The sequence below is a fragment of the Ovis aries genome, chromosome 2 (genome assembly GCF_016772045.2).
Source record: "Ovis aries strain OAR_USU_Benz2616 breed Rambouillet chromosome 2, ARS-UI_Ramb_v3.0, whole genome shotgun sequence".
Classification (NCBI taxonomy): Eukaryota; Metazoa; Chordata; class Mammalia; order Artiodactyla; family Bovidae; genus Ovis; species Ovis aries.
This window is the reverse complement of record NC_056055.1, coordinates 152,155,883-152,175,453: the sequence shown is the minus strand read 5'-3', so window position 1 is coordinate 152,175,453 and position 19,571 is coordinate 152,155,883. Positions and strand designations below refer to the sequence as shown.

Sequence of the window (19,571 nt, the reverse complement as noted above, 5' to 3'; positions counted from 1 at the left end):
AGGCTGCAGTCCATGGGGTCGCAAGGAGTTGAACACGATTTAGCAACTAAAGAACAAAGACCAAGGGAAAAAGAAAAAAAAAAACAAAGAAGAGGAAAAAAAGAAGAAAGGAAGGAAGGAGGAAGGGAGAAAGGAAAAAGGAAAGAAAGGAGACATTTTTTAATCTTTGTGTATTTACAACTTTCCCTAGAGAAAAAAAAAAGAGTGAGACTGGTGATGGTGAAAGCAGTGGTGGTCACCAACGCTCAGATGAAGTTCAGAGCCAGTTTAGACACCTCAGCTTCTCCCAGGACAGCTTTCATGACCTCCTCGCCATCTCCTATTTCTGGCCTTAGGGAAACAAACTCCAAGATTAAAAGAAAAAGATGACAAAATGTGAGGATGGGCTCCGTGTTTCCTCCCCTGCTGACCTTTTCTGTTTATGAAAAGTATGAAAAATCATCAATGTGTATGAGATTTATGTGACCTTCACATCAATTAATTTGCATTTCCTTAGTACATGCTATGAGGAGGAGATGCCTTAGAACTAGGCAGAGATATGGACTTGATCATTGCTTCAAATAACTCGTATTGACCACGGCACAAAAGTCTGTATTGTATTTATGTTCAACTTAATGGTATATTTCTTAACTGTATGTGAATGACATTCAACTGAATAGAAACTAAGATATTACAATGGAGAGATGTATAGAAAATGAAGATATAGTGACTGAAAAGATATGTACGGACTGGACAGCTGTTTAAAAACACATTCGCGCAAAGAAAACAGAGGCCTTCATTCAGAAAACGTGAATTTTTATGAACCATTTCAAGGTTAGTGCTTCCTTCCCAAAAGTTGCTATAGCAAGCAGCTACATCAATTTAAAAGGGTCCAAAACATCCCTAAAGAAACCACAGAGTAATTTATCATTAAAACTGCTCCTCTTCCTTTCATTAAATTTTTCCTCAAGTGAAAAGATGCTATTATTGCAAGGTTGAATCCATGAATGTATTAATATAAATATCAAACCTTCAACTGCCTCCCAACTACCACCAACTCCTCCACAAAAGAGAAGCATTTCTTTCTCCAAGCTTGTGGCTTTGAAATGTTCTCAGAATAAATAACCAAAAAGACAGTGTTGCTGGGATGTCTCCTGATGGGTCTGTTTCTATCCTGGCACCAGAAGAAATGCCACCAGGAACATATAAATGACATGGTGATGTACTGTCCGTCTATTTACCCTATAAACTTCTTTGACCTTTGAATTCAGTTAAAGAGCTTTTTGTTTAGTTCACACATTTCTGGGGGGAAACTATAGAAATAATTGCAACTGAAACAGAAAAAAGAAATACATTAAAGATATTCAAACCTACCTTGTTAATTAGCTCAACAGGAATCATTTCTTTTGTCAAAAACAGAATGACATGTTAAGAAATGAGAAATTTCTCAAATCTTCATGATTAACCTACTTTACCTGCCATTTCAAAGCTCCTTTAAATATGGGTAGCATTATTTCAAACATTTGCTTGATTGTAATGAAAGTACATGTCTAATTTATTTCTTGTTGCTTTACTAGATTGGTTCAAAACCTGGAACCAAAAGGATTGGTGTGTATTGTATAATATTCCTCTGAGAACAACTCTGGGGTTTGAGGCAGGAAGTTGGGCAGACTCCACATCTTTGTGTAGTTTAAAATCTACTAAGGATACATGACCCATCTAGGGTGCAATTCCAAAACAACTTTGTTGTTATTCAGTCACCAAGTCATGTCCGACTCTTCGTGACCCTATGGACTGCAGCAGGGCAGGCCAGGTCTGCAGGCAAAACTATGGAGAAAACTTTATAGGAGCAAGGGATATGGGAGATAAAAAGATCATAATGAAGAGTTCCATTCATGATGAATCAGTCTAATATAAAGAATATGTAACTAAGCTTATATGCGTGAAGTACACACATGGGAAGTAGAATGGGTCGAAGGAATTACATCGCAAACACTAGTTTTATTTGTCTGACACGTCGATGTAATTTTTTACTCCCGATTACAGGGTCCCTCCACCACCACCATCACCTTCACAGTGACCCTTATAAATGTTACCAGGAAAAGTCCAATTAGAAGTTAATTTGGTTAGATCCTTCCAATATGCTCCACTAGAGGGGGCATTATATGGTCCCCCTTCTTCACAGAGAGAATAGTCATGTCAAACAGGTTGTTTCTGATAAATGTGAACCTCGAGTAGGTGAACAGTGGCAGAATATTTTCTGCTCTAGACATTCAACTGAACCCTGACAGTGACAGAAATAATAGGAGAATTATTTCTGCCTTTTGACCAAATCAGATGAGGTATTGACGGGGCCATTCCATCAATCGGCGCTCAATCTGTAAATGGCTATCTGCATACATGTTCTACGTATGTGGCCAGATTTCATGAGTGTGGAACAGACAGGGAGCTCCACCCATTAAAATATTTCCTGGCTAGTTCTCCTTGTCCTCCTGGTTTCTGGGAGGAACACTGAGAAGCTTCAAATCTTCTTTTGTCCACCAGCACCTGAATTTAAGAATAATAATTACTTTATATTTTAAGGAAATATGAATATTAGATTGAAGAATGAAGAATATAATCTTTGGCATCAGGGGTAGGAAGACCTTTGACTCAAGCAGAGGTGAGACTAATACAATGTAGAAAAATTAAAATTGGTTTCACAGTTTTTCTTCATTTCAGGGCATGTACCAGGGTTAGTTTATTAATCTGTCATCAAAACACATATTCTTTTATTCATTCATTTTATATTAGAATGTATTTGATTTACAAAGTTTTGTTACAAAGTTTGATTTACAAAGTTAGTGTCAGGTGTAGAGAAAAGTGATTTAGTTATATATTCATATATCCATCTTTTTTTCAGATTCTTTTTCCATTATAGGTTATTACAGAGTATTGAGTAGAGTTCCCTGTGTTAATATAGTAGATCCTTATTGATTATCTATTTTATATATAGTAGTATGTATTATACTACTATTCTAGCCTATTCTATTCTAGTCAAAGCTATGGTTTTTCCAGTAGTCACGTGTGGATGTGAGAGTTGGACTATAAAGAATGCTGAATGTCGAAGAATTGATGCTTTTGAACTGTGGTGTTGGAGAAGACTCTTGAGAATCCTTTGGACTGCAAGAAGATCAAACCAGTCAACCCTAAAGGAAATCAGTCCTGAATATTCATTGAAAGGACTGATGCTGAAGCTGAAATTCCAGTGCTTTGGCCACCTGATGCAAAGAACTGACTCACTGAAAAAGACTCTGATGCTGGGAAAGATTGAAGGCAGGAGGAGGTGGGATGACAGAGGATAAGATGGTTGGATGGCATCACCAACTCAATGGACATGAGTTTGGGAAAGCTCTGGGAGTTGGTTATGGACAGGGAAGCCTGGCATGCTGCAGTCCATGGGGTCACAAAGAGTCAGACACAACTGAGCGACTGAACTGAACTGAACTGAACTGAGTACTCTTAAATGAGGCTTCCCTGGTGGCTCAGGCAATAAAGAACCTGTCTGCAATGATTGAGACTGAGTTTGATCCCTGGGTCAGGAAGATCCCCTGGAGAAGGAAATGGCGACCCACTCCAGTGTTCTTGCCTGGAGAATTCCTTGGACAGAGGAACCTGGCAGGCTACAGTCCATGGGGTCACAAAATGTCAGACACAACTGAGCAACTAAGACTTCACTTTTACTTTCACTTTATTCTTCAATGATACATTTCTATAAAGAAATTAGATAGTAATTACTCAAGGAATATGTTAGGTTTTTTTTTAGTCAATTTTTTCCATAAGAAAAAATTAAAGTTCCTTGGAAACAGCACCCAATCTCCTAGCTGAGAGCATTGTTCAGAGAAAGCACTTAAAATATCGATGGTGAAGGAAAAGTTACACTTCTCTGTCTTAAAGTTCCAGCTAATATAATTACTCCTACAGATAACACAAAGGCAGAAGAGGAAGGGGACGACAGAGGATGAGACGGTTAGACGGCATCACTGACTCAATGAACATGAGTTTGGGTAAACTCCGGGAGTTGATGATGGACAGGGAGGCCTGGTGTGCTGTGGTTCGTGGGGTCGCCAAGTCGGATACGACTGTCGACTGAACTGAACACATAACACATTCACATGGAGCAGCTTGTTCACTTGAAAGGAATGACATTGAGATAATGATATTTTCAATCAGTACAATATCTGTATGTTATAATGACCCCCAAAAGTATTTCAATAAACAGGTAATAGTATTTACATAATTGAGAAGAGTATGGCTTATATAGTGTAAAATCCTCAATTTAGGATTGCTTATAAATTTCACTTTCAATTTCCTATTATATCCCTATGAACAAAATTTCATGATTAAAATCAGTGTACTTGTTCCTTGAGACAAGAAATGCTTCCTATATTAATCTCTTAGAGCACAAGTTTGACTTTTTGTATGCTTACATTTCAGATGCTTTCCAAAATGCAAAAATTATAGCATCTTTCAGTTTATGGGGAAAAAAATATGCCTGTCTGGCACACCTGTCAGGTGTGGGTGAGTCCTCAGAGAATGAGCTACAAATGGATTTGTTGATGTGATGGCAGAACAATTCCACAAGGGGTCCCATGAGTATTTCTCAGCATGTCCTGCCACCTTCCACTGCCTAGAGCTATGAATTTACGTTTAAAATAGAAAACCATAAAAGAGACATCAATGGGTTTCTTTAAAGGAATTGAAATAAGGAGACTTTTCAACTCCCCAAAGAATAATACTTGGTATCTGAGTCCGCAAAATTTTATAATTATAACATGCTTTAAACTTATTAATTTTTGATAAATTCAATTCTAATGTTTTGGCCCTTTATCTTCCTTTAAATGTAATCCTTCAGTTTGGTTTCAATAAGTCTAATTTAGACATGCGCCTAATCAATATGCATTGTCCATCCACCCTAGGTTATATAAATAACAAATTGTTCTTTTTTTCTTTACACAGCTGAGAACAGGAAGGTGAAAATTGTACTGAGGTTAAGAAAGTACTCACATTTTAAAGTTGTGCACATATTTTCTGTATTGAAACTAATTATTTAAATTAGTCAAAAATACAATAGTATTAAAATAGTGTACTTAACTCCAAAAGGAAAAATCAGAAATTCTTATTACACTTACTCTTTAAAGCACTGTATGTTTTGGTAGCAAAATAGGAACAAAGACACTCAGAACTTGAATGCTTTGCTGAATAGTCTATTTGCATATGAAGGTTGGTAAGTAGTGCAAGCATAAACTAAATAGCAAGCCTTATAAAAATGAACGGTATAAATAACAGATTTCTCTCGCCTAGGTTTCCTGACATTATCCTGGATGAATTTTCATGACAGTTTTAGTGTGCTCTTGATACTATGTGACATCACCACTATTTCTCTGAGCATCTTTCTGATGTCACCTACAGTCACCAAAAATCATTTCTGCTACAAATTACAATGTAACACAGCTATAAAAGAAACAAGCAACAAAATATGACTCCTTCACATAGGAAAATACATGTTTTAATAACAAGAAAAGAAAGCCAGACATAAAATTGTATTAAACAGAATAACTCAACTATATTAAAATAGAAAATATACTAAACTACTGAAAGTAGGAACTCTGAAAGTGAAAGTTGCTCAGTCTCATCCGACTCTTTGCAGCCCCATGGACTGTAGCCCTCCAGGCTCCTCTGTCCATGGGGATTCTCCAGGCAAGAATACTGGAGTGGGTTGCCATGCTCTCTTCCAGGGAATCTTCCCAACCCTGGGATCGAACCAATGTCTCTCTCATTGCCAGCAGATTCTTTACCATCTGAGCCACCAGGGATGCCCAAGGTTACCAGGATATAAGCTCAATAAGTGAATGAGTGAATGAATGAACAAGGAAAGCTCATGCCCAATAAGGAAGTCAGTCACTTCTGCTTCAGCCATCTGATACCAAGAGGGAGACTTCAAGGATGCCAAATCTTCTGATCTTTAGTCCATGGAATTCTCTAGGCCAGAATACTGGAGTGGGTAACCTTTCTCCAAGGGATCTTCCCAACCCAGGGATCATACCCAGGTCTCATGCATTGCAGGCAGATTCTTTACCAGCTGAGCCACAAGGAAAGCCCAAGAATACTGGAGTGGGTAGCTTTCTCCAGCGGATCTTCCCAAACCAGGAATTGAACCAGAGTCTCTTGCATTGCAGGTGGATTCTTTACCAACTGAGCTATCAGGGAAGCCCCAAGATAAGCCAGGTATCTATATTTTTATATTATGACTCAATGTTTAACATTATAAAGAAATTCACTTTTCCCCCAGAAACTATATACATCAAATGAAAGCTGTCTGTAGGTCAAATACAACCCATAAGCAAGTAGAACTCTGGATGACTTGTTTTGCTGTTTCTATATTCATTAAAACTGGGTTTAGCTAGTAACGACAGAGGAAATTATACAGAAGTTTCCCTTTCTCTTTCACGTAAAAGAAATTATTTCAGATGTTTGGGCCTCCCTGGTGGCTCATCAGTAAGCAAACCCACCTGCAAGGCAGGAGACACATTCTCATGGATGAGAATGACTTGCTGTTTCTTTTTTCATACTGTCTTTATAGGGTTTTGATATCAAAGTTATGCACAGAATGGGTTAAGGAGTGTCTCCTCTTTGTGCACGGTTTGGAGGAGTTTGTGTAATAATTACACAATTATCTATTCCTGGAAATTTAGTGGAATTTTGTGGTAGAACCTCTTGGGCTTTGAAATGTTCCTTACAGATATGTCATAAGACTATTATAATTTATGTTATAATTTTCTAAAAGTTATGTTGTTCATAAATCATGTTGTTTTCAGCCTCATGTAGTCTCACTGTTTTTTCAAGATCTATTTATTCTATTACCAAGACAATGGTATATTAAAATCCCCTTCTGAGATCATGGACTTCTCTATTTTTCCTTATACATCTGTAAATATTTTCTCTATTTCTGAGACAATATTCTTAAGCACACAGAAATTTTAATTTATTAAGAATCTCTCATAAATTGAAACTTTAGTCATTAAAAGGGGATCTTTTTTAACTCTAGTAATATAATTTTACCTGCTACTAATAGAAATGTCAACATTTTTATTTAATATATGCATTGTATATTAATGCACATATATCACATATATGTATATCAAAGCACATATCAAACCTTCTCATACTTTCCTCTACTTATCATCCTCTCTTCCATATTTTCTATTTTGTATTCTCTATATTACTGCATACAAAATAGTTTCTTTTGACCTGTATTTCAGATCCCTAATTCTCTCTTCAGTTGCTGTTGTACCAATTGTTGTTAAACCTATACATTAAGTTTCTAATTTTTGTTACTGTAGTTTTAATATTAAAAAGTTTTCTTTTATTGTTCAAATCTACTAGTCCATTATATTTTTACAATTTCCTATTCTCTAAGAAATGTTTTAAATGTTCCTTTTGCTTCTTTAAACTTAGAAGAATGGGTGCTCTATGATTATTGTCTGATAACTCCAACATATGAAACCTTGTGCCCTCTTCCGCTGGCTCATGCTCATGTCATTTTGAAACCCTGTGAACTTGGAGTGCTTGCTCTTCACTATGTACTCCTCATGTCCTTGCAAAAGTGTTTGTGTGTGTCTCTCTGAGACCTAATATTAAATTACCTCTCTCCAGAGAGTCTGAACTTTCTTCTGGCAGGCCACTGGGGACACTATTAATCTGGGTCAAATTTTTTTTTTTTTAAAGCTTTTCTTCTGGAGAGTACCACTCAGGCAATGGAAACGCAGGTGTAAAATCTCTGTGATGGCTAGGCTATGTCTGCACCTTTCCAAAAATAAGGTTTTGGGTTTGTTTTAAAGTTGTTTTATCTTTGGTTTCTTTTTTTCCCCCCGTTCTGCTTAGTAATAAATCCAAGCCTCCTCCCTGGGGTTAGAGGAGATGAATTTACATCCATTTTAAACTGGTAGTAAGGAAAGAGACCTTTGATATTTCTGCTAAACATGGCAGTTTCTATTAGACGACTCAAATTGAGCCACTCATGTTTTTTTCACTTTTCTCTGAATCTTGAGATTGCTAGTAGCAAAACCCAACATTTCCCTTGCTAGAAAAAGCAGATATGCAGGAGGAAAAAACTTTCCAAATAAGAGTATCAGAAAGTTAGATAATAATATTGTAAACAACGATGATGTTCACTGACTCTCAGGAAAAGAAAACTGAAAGTAGGCTGTTGACATTGTTGAGTCTGTATGCTAACAAATCAAAGAAAGAACCTATTTCAGATTTCTTATCATGTTGAGGCTGTGAACTCCCTCATTGGTTAAGATATTATCTAAGTGTCTGACACTTTTAGTTGAAAACATCCTCCTTTAACTTTTACCAATCCAATGGATGGAAAAAAATGGTATGTTACTAGTTTGCCTCTCCCCAACATTTATTTTTTCAGTATTTGATCATCTTTTTAATACTTGACCACTTTGAATATTTTCTTCTATAAAATTTCTGTAAAATGTGTTTTTTGCCCATTTTTTTCATTTAACACTCTCTTTCCTCCCTCTTTTCACTCCTTCTCTTGCCATGTACATGGACACACACACACACACACACACACACACACACAGAGGCTCATTACTTTTTAAATAGTTACCTATTTTTCTAGTCATATATAATACAAATATTTCTATACCATATTTCATTTATCTTTGGTTTCACTTATGTTATCTTTTATTATTCATTTTTATTTTAGTTTCCATGTAGTCAATTATGTCTTTTCCTTTTATAACAGTTGGATTTCCTGTCTTATCTAAAACAGCTTCCATACTGTAAAGTCATAAAAATCTTTTTTCTCCCTAAATTTTCCTCTGACATTTAAATTGTTTTATGTTTCACAATTAGATATTTAATCAAGCTGTAATTTATTTTTGTATATGGTATGACACTGTGGTACAGCCCTGTCGTCTTCCAGATGGATAGATAATTACGCCAGCATCATTTCAAAAATAAACCATCATGGAATTTCCACTTCTGCCAAGTTACACTTTAGATGTCCACAGAAGCCCTTCTTAGTACAGCATACACAAAAAATGCTGAATAAAATACAAATGAAAAATTTTTTCTATTATATGATTAACCTGGTAGGGAAATAAATGAATTACTCAGCAACCAAAAATAAAATTCAGATCCAAAGAGATATCTGAGCACTAGGAAGTCCATTTACCCTGGAGGCATCTCCCAGTCCTTGGTAGTTAAGTGCTTAGTTTATCAGGAGATAAAACATGGTTCCTGAAATCACAAAAGGTCAGGTCAGAGATCCTAGTATAAATCAGTTAAATGAATGGTATTACACTGAAAATGAAACTAAATAGGAAATGTTCTGCAGAGAGACACTGGGTCTATATTCATCTATTTGTTTGTCTCAATCTTCACTTTCAGTAGAGCAGGAAAAAAAAAAAATCTCTTAAAAGAGATTCTCACCATAAGTGTGCATCTGTATAGGCATACTTAGAGCCAGAATTCATGCTATATGTTGGCAAAAAAAAACCTAATCAAAACACTGAATAGATTTCAGTTGGTAGCACCTCCAGATACCTGGCAGAAGCTAATATAAATCTCCTCTGGAGGAATATATTTTAAAATAGGCCTCAAAAGTTTCCTCTATATATGATATAATATGATATATATATATTATATTATATTGTATTATATTATATCCTCTATATATGATATTTGTATGGCAAAACCAATACAATATTGTAAAGTAATTAACTTCCAATTAAAATAAATAAATTTATATTAAAAAAAAAGTTTCCTCCAGATATGATTCTCAAAACATGAGCTCATAATCAAAAAATTACAAAACACACAAGGAAAGTGGCCAACCAAGAATAGAAATCAGCAGATTCAAATTCATAGAAGCTGTAGATATTAAAATGATCAGAGACTCAAATATTAGAAAATATAGGGAAAAGAATTTAAGAAGCTTGAAGAATAGATACAAAAGGTCCAACTTAAACTAAATCAGTGAAGAAACTGTGAAATTTATTAGAGGGCTCACAGACAGAACCCATTATAGGGACACACACCCAAAACATCTCTTGGAACTTTTTCCAAAAAATGTAACTCTTTCATTTATTATTTGTTTTTTCACCCTACAAACAACCTCCCTCCCCCATCCTCCACCCAAAAAGTACACATTTGGGTAAATAAGGCCTTTTTTTTTTATTGAAATGGAAATATTCTTTAAGAGTTAATAATACATCATTTACTTTTGAAGCTGAATTTTTCCTACCAAAGTGGATTCTCTCTTAATTTCAGAGGGAGTTGTGAATGGACAATCTGCATGAGTTACTGTGAAAGAAATTTAATAAAGCCTGAGAAGTACTAAATCTAAAGTCACTGGAGTCAGGGCAAGACAAGCAGCATCTGGAAAGGTGGGTGGATATTTTTGGAGCTTAAAAGAGTTGTTTTTATCTGGTCTAAAAATAAATGGTAATAAGAAATTAGGTTACACTACATAAAATATGTTTCTCTTGCTTAATTGATTTGCATTGCCTGTATTTAATTGTAATTTCTAAATATATTTGGTATGCTGCCTAATGAAAATAATAACATATTTGCTATTAGCAGAGACATGAAGTCCAAGCACTAGTCAAAACACAACTGTTTTTGGAAATGATTGTTTGCTTTCAAGTTTACATAAGAAAAAACCCTCTAAATATTTGTGATAATAGTTGAACTTGGAGGTCACTCCAGTGACATCAAATATACTAACAGAATAAGCTCCAGGGAAACAAGCAATTTTTTCTAATGTTATATGTCTACCAAACTATAAAATTACTTCTATCAAAAAAATTAACTCCTAAGGATTAAACCTGCAGGCAATGTCAAACAAAGAAGTACTTTTTTAAGGGCAAGTGATTGAATTTTATGTGATCTAAATCAAATCTTGGTTACTTAATGGAAGCATGGAGTATCTTACACATTTTACAAGTAAGAATATTTTGTAAAATTCTATTTCAGATATGTGTGCCTATGGGGGAAATTATACAAAATGTGTTTCTGTGTGTCACAATGGAAACCTGTATGAAAGCTCCTAGTCTAAGAAGAATTAGAATCAAACACTTAGAAGGATTTTAGGAGGGCAAGAGTTTGTGACTACAGATTTCCAGGTGCTGAGTTATAAGGACACCATCAGGAAGAGGAATTGAGGAGAAAACAGTCACAAGATATATTGAGGGTAGGAATTTTGTCACAAAGAAATATAGCCAGAGCTCAATCATCATAAGCAGGACTCAAGGACAGAAAAGAGACGGCTGAAACATGACAAGAGTAGTCACTGTATCTACGCCAAGTCAGCTATCCAGAAGCGACCCCGTAGTCTGGGGTGATGGCTGAAAGAGCCAAGAGGCAAGCACCCACTTGGCTTTCAGCTGCAACTGAAAAGAGAAGTCCCAGATTTTCTTCACCCTGTTCTGGTCACCTCTCGACCTTTTCTTCTACCAGTTTACTCATGAGTGTGATGCAGCGTATTAAGTACTGTAGAAATGTCACACTGTCTGCTTTTCAGAGCACATTTATATATTTCATATATACGTGATCACATTTGAAATGGATACATTCTCTTTAGGCAAAGCAGGGGATATCAACCACACTTACTGATGACACAAAAGTAGCAAAGTTACTGGCACTGGCTGTGTCACTGCTCAGTCTGAGGGTCCCCAACTCCAACTCCTCTCCAACAGCTGCTGTTCCAAACACAGCTAATAACCACTCAGCGCTGCCTCACAGAAAGAACATCCAATACAAGATGACTGCACATGCAGTCCTACTCAACGGAATGTCAATTTACCATACCACGTCACTAAAGGAAACAAATTCTTACTTTATTAAAGAAATTTGATATCATTAAACGTCACAAAGCATTTCTTTGTAGACAAATTAATTACTAGCATACATACCTTCCCAGTTATAAGTAATCTTTGAAAATTAACCAAGGTAATCCATCATATCAGTAAAGAAATCATGTTATAATCTCAATAAATCCATGAAAATACTTGAAAATATTAATATTCATTCATGATTTTTTAAAAGACTTTCCCCAAACCAGGAATAAAAGCAAATTTTCTCAGTTGATAACAATGGTCTACCAAAACACAAACAAACCAAAAAAAACCTTCATACTTGATGGTAAAAGAGTGAGGGCATTCCTCCTAGAACCAGGAAAAAGACAAGGATATTTACGTTAACCACTCCTACTCATCATCATATTGGTGATCCTAGTCAGTGCAAAAAAAGCAAGAAAAAAATAAAATAAAATGCATAGAGACCAGAAAGGAAGATGTAATTTTGACTGTACTCACAGACAAAATTATTCTGTATGTAGAAAATGTCAGAGAATTTTTTAAAAGCTACTAAAATATGTTATTCTCATAAGCTTATAGGATATAAGGTCAATATATAACATTAATTTTATTTTCATACACTGGCAGTTAACATTTAGAAATGGAGATGTCAAAAATACCATTTATGATAGCATCTAAAACATGCAATATTTAGAGAAAAATCCAAGCAAAATATGTATAAGATGTACTAAGAGTAACTGAAGAAACTAAATAAATGGAAAAATATACTATGTTTATGGATCAAAAAAGTTAACATTGTTACATGACTATTTTCTCCAACTAATCCATACTCAACTCAATCTAATAAAAAATTCAGCATTGTTATTTTTATGAAAGTTCTCAAAATGATTCAAAAATTTATTTTTTCCACTTTTTCTTTTTTTGGCTGTGCAGCAGTATCCCGGAGTTCCCTAACCAGGGATCAAACCTGTGCACTCTGCAGGGGGACTGTAGTCTTGACCACTGGACTTCCAGGGAATTACCAATTCTAAAATAGAAATGCAAATAACTGAGGATAGCAAATCAACTTGAAAATGAACAAAGTTGGAAGGGTCATATTATCTGATTTTAATACTTACTTTAAAGCTATAATAATCAAGAGTGACATAAGTTTCATAGTGACATAAGTATAGACATTTGGAGGCCAGAAATATACCCATATACATATGGTCACTTTATTTTCAATCAAAAGGTCAAAGAAATTGAAAGGATGGATTTTGCAATAAATGATGCTGGGAACAACTTCAAATACACATGGAAACAATAAATATTCCACTTAACCTCACAAAATAACAAAAATTAAATTTAAACTAAACATGGGCTTAAATGTAAAAGCTAAAATGTTACAATTCCTAGAAGAAGCCATAAAAGAAAAAATTTATGACCTTTGGATACATAAAGATTTCTTAGGACATGAAATATATGAACCATTAATAATTTTTTAAAAAATAAAGTGCACTTCAAATTTTATCTTCTACTCTCCAAAAGACACCTTCAAGGAAACAAAATGTCAAAATCCATAGAATGTGAGAAAATTCTCATAATAAACCTATCAGATGAAGGACTTGTATTCAGAATATATAAAGAATCTTAAAGGCATCCATAACAAGAAAAATGAATTTAATATGCAAAAGATTTGACACTTTATAAAGAAAGAAATATAAATGTCTAATATGCACAAGAAAAAATAATTTAACATGAAGTGCTGCACTCAATATGTCAGCAAATTTGGAAAATTCAGCAGTGGCCACAGGACTGGAAAAGGTCAGTTTTCATTCCAATCTCAAAGAAAGGCAATGCCAAAGAATGCTCAAACTACCGCACAATTGCACTCATCTCACATGCTAGTAAAGTAATGCTCAAAATTCTCCAAGCCAGGCTTCAGCAGTACGTGAACCGTGAACTTCCAGACGTTCAAGCTGGCTTTAGAAAAGGCAGAGGAACCAGCGATCAAATTGCCAACATCCGCTGGATCATCGAAAAAGAAAGAGAGTTCCAGAAAAACATCTATTTCTGCCTTATTGACTATGCCAAAGCCTTTGATTGTGTGGATCACAATAAACTGTGAAAAATTCTGAAAAAGATGGGAATACCAGACCACCTGACCTGCCTCTTGAGAAACATGTATGCAGGTCAGGAAGCAACAGTTAGAAGTGGACATGGAACAACAGACTGGTTCCAAATAAAAAAGGAGTACGTCAAGGCTGTTTATTGTCACCTTGCTTATTTAACTTATATGCAGAGTACATCCTGAGAAATGCTGGGCTGGAAGAAGCACAAGCTGGAATCAAGATTGCCAGGAGAAATATCAATAACCTCAGATATGCAGATGACACCACCCTTATGGCAGAAAGTGAAGAGGAACTCAAAAGCCTCTTGATGAAACTGAAAGTGGAGAGTGAAAAAGTTGGCTTATAGCTCAACATTCAGAAAACTAAGATTATGGCATCCGGTCCCATCACTTCATGTGTAATAGATGGGGAAACAATGGAAACAGTGTCAGACTTTATTTTGGGGGGCTCCAAAATCACTGCAGATGGTGATTGCAGCCAAGAAATCCACGCTTTCTCCTTGGAAGGAAAGTTATGACCAACCTAGATAGCACATTCAAAGGCAGAGACATTGCCAACAAAGATTCATCTAGTCAAGGCTATGGTTTTTCCTGTGGTCATGTATGGAAGTGAGAGTTGGACTGTGAAGAAAGCTGAGTGCCGAAGAATTGATGCTTTTGAACTGTGGTATTGGAGAAGACTCTTGAGAGTCTCTTGGACTGCAAGGAGCTCCAACCAGACCATTCTAAAGAAGATCAGTCCTGGGATTTCTTTGGAAGGAATGATGCTGAAGCTGAAACTCCAGTGCTTTGGCCACCTCATGTGAAGAGTTGGCTCATTGGAAAAGGCTCTGATGTTGGGAGGGATTAGGGGCAGGAGGAGAAGGGGACGACAGAGGATGAGATGGCTGGATGGCATCACCTACTCGATGGTCATGAGTTTGAGTGAACTCTGGGAGTTGGTGATGGACAGGGAGGCCTGGCGTGCTGCAATTTGTGGGGTCACAAAGAGTCGGACATGACTGAGTGACTGAACTGAACTGACTGACTGAATCATTAAGGCAATGCAAATGAAAACCACAATGAAATACCACTACACAATCACTTGAATGTCCACAATTTAAAAGACTGATTATACTAAGTGCTAAAATGTATGGACCAACTGGAACTATCAGACATTTCTATTGGGGATACAAAATGGTACAAGCAATTTGAAAACTATTTGGGAGATTAGATTTAAAAATTAAACATATAGTTATCATCAGTTCAGTTCAGTTGCTCAGTCGTGTCTGACTCTTTGCGACCCCATGAATTGCAGCATGCCAGGCCTCCCTGTCCATCACCAACTCCCGGAGTTCACTCAGACTCACGTCCATTGAGTCAGTGACGCCATCCAGCCATCTCATCTTCTGTCATCCCCTTCTCCTCCTACCCCCAATCCCTCCCAGCATCACAGTCTTTTCCAATGAGTCAACTCTTCGCATGAGGTGGCCAAAGTACTGGAGTTTCAGCTTCTGCACCATTCCTTCCAAAGAAATCCCAGGGCTGATCTGCAGAATGGACTGGTTGGATCTCCTTGCAGTCCAAGGGACTCTCAAGAGTCTTCTCCAACACCACAGTTCAAAAGCATGAATTCTTCGGTGCTCTGCCTTCTTCACAGTCCAACTCTCACACCCATACATGACCACAAGAAAAAACATAGCTTTGACTAGACAGACCTTAATCAGCAAAGTAATGTCTCTGCTTTTGAATATGCCATCTAGGTTGGTCATAACTTTTCTTTCAAGGAGTAAGCGTCTTTTAATTTCATGGCTGCAATCACCATCTGCAGTGATTTTGGAGCCCCCCAAAATAAAGTCTGACACTGTTTCTACTGTTTCCCCATCTATTTCCCATGAAGTGATGGCACCGGATGCCATGATCTTCATTTTCTGAATGTTGAGCTTTAAGCCAACTTTTTCACTTTCCACTTTCACTTTCATCAAGAGGCTTTTAGCTCCTCTTCATTTTCTGCCATAAGGGTGGTGTCATCTGCATATCTGAGGTTATTGATATTTCTCCTGGCAATCTTGATTCCAGCTTGTGTTTCTTCCAGTCCAGCATTTCTCATGATGATGCATTTTCTCTGCATATAAGTTAAATAAGCAGGGTGACAATATACAGACTTGACGTACTCCTTTTCCTATTTGGAGCCAGTCTGTTGTTCCATGTCCACTTCTAACTGTTGCTTCCTGACCTGCATACAGATTTCTCAAGAGGCAGGTCAGGTAGTCTGGTATTCCCATCTCTTTCAGAATTTTCCACAGTTTATTGTGATCCACACAGTCAAAGGCTTTAGCATACGACCCTTCAATTCTACTCTTAGATACTTTCTCAAGAGAAGATGACATATATCCAAAGACTAGTAATCAGTTGTTCACAGCAGCTTTGTTAACAACAGCCCACAAATGGAAACAACCTGAATCCCCATTGTGGATGGGTGTGTAAAAAGAACAAAGCAAAACAGACAAAGGCATATTACCCAGCAGTTAAAAGGTAACAAGCTTCCTGAATAAATCTCAAAAACAGGATGAATGAAAGAAGCCAAGTGCAAAATAATTCTCCTCCATAGGACTCCTCTGATGTGAAACTCCAGGAAAAATAAATCTAATCTACAAGGATTAGAAAATCAGTCTCCTGGCTTTGGTGAAAGTGGAGACTGCCTGAGAACATTTTGAGGTAATAGAAATGTGGCAGTTACATAAATGTATGTGTCAAAACACACCGAACCATACACTTAAGATGTGTGCATTTCATTATATCTAAATTATACCTCAATAAAATTGTTTTTGTTTTTGTTTTTGTTTTTTTAAGAAAGGCTGGTTCCCAACTGGACTTGAAGGTAGAATACAGGCATCTCAGTAGTTGGGCAGAATTTAGAGCTGAACTGGGAAGGATTCACATCCTGACTGCACTCAGTACCTTTAATTTGCCCAGCTGTATGTGAAACATTTTGTCCTCCTAGACATTTTGTTACACAGTATTATCTTGTACCCCTACTGACTGGCAGAACATGTTCTTATGGATAATTCTTTATTGAGAAGACACATTAAAGAGGTCATTGCCACAGACTAATATGGAGAATTTCCTTCCCCTCAGTCTTTTTGATCTTGGTCATGGGAAGAACATCATCAAATATAGGGGATCTTCATGTCTCTAGTCTACCAAAACCAGGGAAGAAAGCATATGGAAAACAAATTCTTGTATCACAATAGGTATCAAATGACTACCAAATCAAGGAAGTCTATGGAATCTGAGACAGAATAATTGTGGGGCAAAATCCAAGACTCCTAGTAGCTTTCAGGGATGAAATATTCCTCTGAGGTTGTAACACATAATAATAGATAATGCTTTAGAATAATGTTTCCCAAAGAATGTGACAAGTATCAACGGTGGTATATGAAATGATTTTATTGAAGTGGTAAACCAATATGATACTAAATAACATTAAATCACACCAGATTTTCTTCTCTGGTTCTCTTAGTTTTTCTGATTATGTATCAAAATGTCTCATTTCATGTCAGTATGTTTTTAACATGACTATCTTCTCTTAAAAAGAAAATGTAAAATAGCTACCAGAAATACAGTCAGTACATTTGTTTGTTTATTTACTTAGTTATCTTCTATTTATGCCAAGTAAACTTGTTTTTTGCATAAAGTAAATGTTTTCCAGCAAAAAAAAAGGAGCCGTTAATTTATTAATAATAATAATATGTTAAAATACTATAGTAGAATACGGTGATATATGAATATCTGAGACTGGATAACAGTACTTTCAAACATTCATTTGTGAAGAAGGGTATCTATTTCTGTATATATACTAACATATTAAAGAAAACTTACTATCAGGACATTTTCATGTTATAAATTAGTTTTTAATTTGAATTGCTTACCTCTTTAATAGTCTCTCAAATTTCAGATTCCAGATAAAAGGCCAGATTAAGATTTTTGTATCTTATAAATTAGAATGAAGCTCCATGAAATTGTGGGAAAGGCAGCAATATATTCGCACAATAATAGAAGGTCAAATTCTACTCTGTCTTTATGCTAACAAGTGCTCTCACTTGAGTGTGGTCAGACGAAGATATGCAGAAGGCACCCATGAGAAAAAGATTCTGTTTCCATAAAAGTTGGCAATCTACTATTTTCAGTTTTGCTCTTTTTTCTCTTTTTTCTTGATATACATTTTAATTTCTTTCCTTTAAAAGGATACATAAACGTTTATATTTTATTCTAGATTCATTAATCACTTCAAAAAATACAATTCATGTGGACAGATTTCTTCAAAATTGTTATGCTGTTGTCAGTGTTTCGACAGTCTTGTACAATTTTTAAAAAATCAACCTCAGCTAGGCTCTAGAGAATTTTACCAAAAAAATAGAAAGAACTGTAAAACAGATTTTGTTATTTAAAGAAACATAAGACAGTTTGATTTCTATCATGCTTATAATTTCCCAAGAGTAAAATGAAATTCGGAAAGAACAAAGATAAACCCTTTACCTGTTGGAAGGTGCAGTGTTATGTTGTTGCAAAAATCTGTGAAGCAGCATTCCGTTTTGGTAACATTGTTGGAACTATGACAGAAGACTTGTGCATTTAATTCTGGGAGAGAGACACAGGACTTGATCACCTGTTCCTTTCCATTGGTTAACATAACAGAAGCCCAACATGCTCCTTCTGTTTGGCAGGTAAAGTTTGAAGAGTCACACAAAAGACAAACACACTTCAAACCTGGAAAAGATAAGGCAAAACGCTTTAAGATGCGAAAGTTTTCATGCAAAGAAAGTCAATCTTCATGAAAACTGAGAGGCAGTTTAATAGCACTGGATAAAACATACATGCTAAAGCTGTTACTCTCTCGGCCATGCGCTTTATCAAAAGCATTGCCCAATCAGCACTTACTATTGCTTATATTTTTATAAGCAATCTCTTCAGTTGATACTATATCTTTAAACAATTTTCTCACCCTTGGTGTAAATCCCTCCTTTTCAAACTCAACCAGCTCATTCCTAAATCAATAGTTCCTATGAAACGCTAGGATACAGTAACACAGCAACCTAAAAGTGCAGTCCAGCATCATTTGTAGAGCATTTAAGCATTGTTTAAGGTGCTCACTATCCAAACAATCCAATGTATTCTGTTCATTTACAATTTCTCCTTTAAACTTTAAAGTCAACATGCTAAAAACACAATCTAACCACAGATAGTCACAGCTTTAAAAAATTGTGTGACTCTTTACATTTATATTCCATGATATTTTAACAGTATTGTATTGTCACAGTACCTGTAAGGCACTGATGAGCCATTATATATCCACTTTTTCACTAAAGAATACATCTTAGAATGAGAGTCATTTGAATACAGACCATGACCTCCAGGCAAGTTTCTTTAATGAACACATCTATTCAATAGAGCAAAACACATCAATTGTAGAATGCAATAAATCTACATCAACAAAAATTAGAGTTTGTTAATCTGTTCCCTTCGCAAGTTTGCACAACATTCCCCACTTAATAAACACACACACACACCCCACATTAACTCACATGATCAAAGTAGTAGAGTACTTCTGTTCTGATGTAAAA

The 19,571-nt window shown here is 35.9% G+C and overlaps 1 protein-coding gene across 1 annotated transcript in view; it reads right to left on the bottom strand.

Moving 5' to 3' along the window:
* The window catches only part of ACVR1C (activin A receptor type 1C), an 87,937-nt gene that overhangs the window by 40,913 nt on the left and 27,453 nt on the right, over window positions 1-19,571 (bottom strand). The window contains exon 2 of the mRNA XM_027964938.3: window positions 18,487-18,717. Coding sequence (XP_027820739.2) covers window positions 18,487-18,717 — 231 coding nt within the window. The remainder of the gene's footprint in view (window positions 1-18,486; window positions 18,718-19,571) is intronic.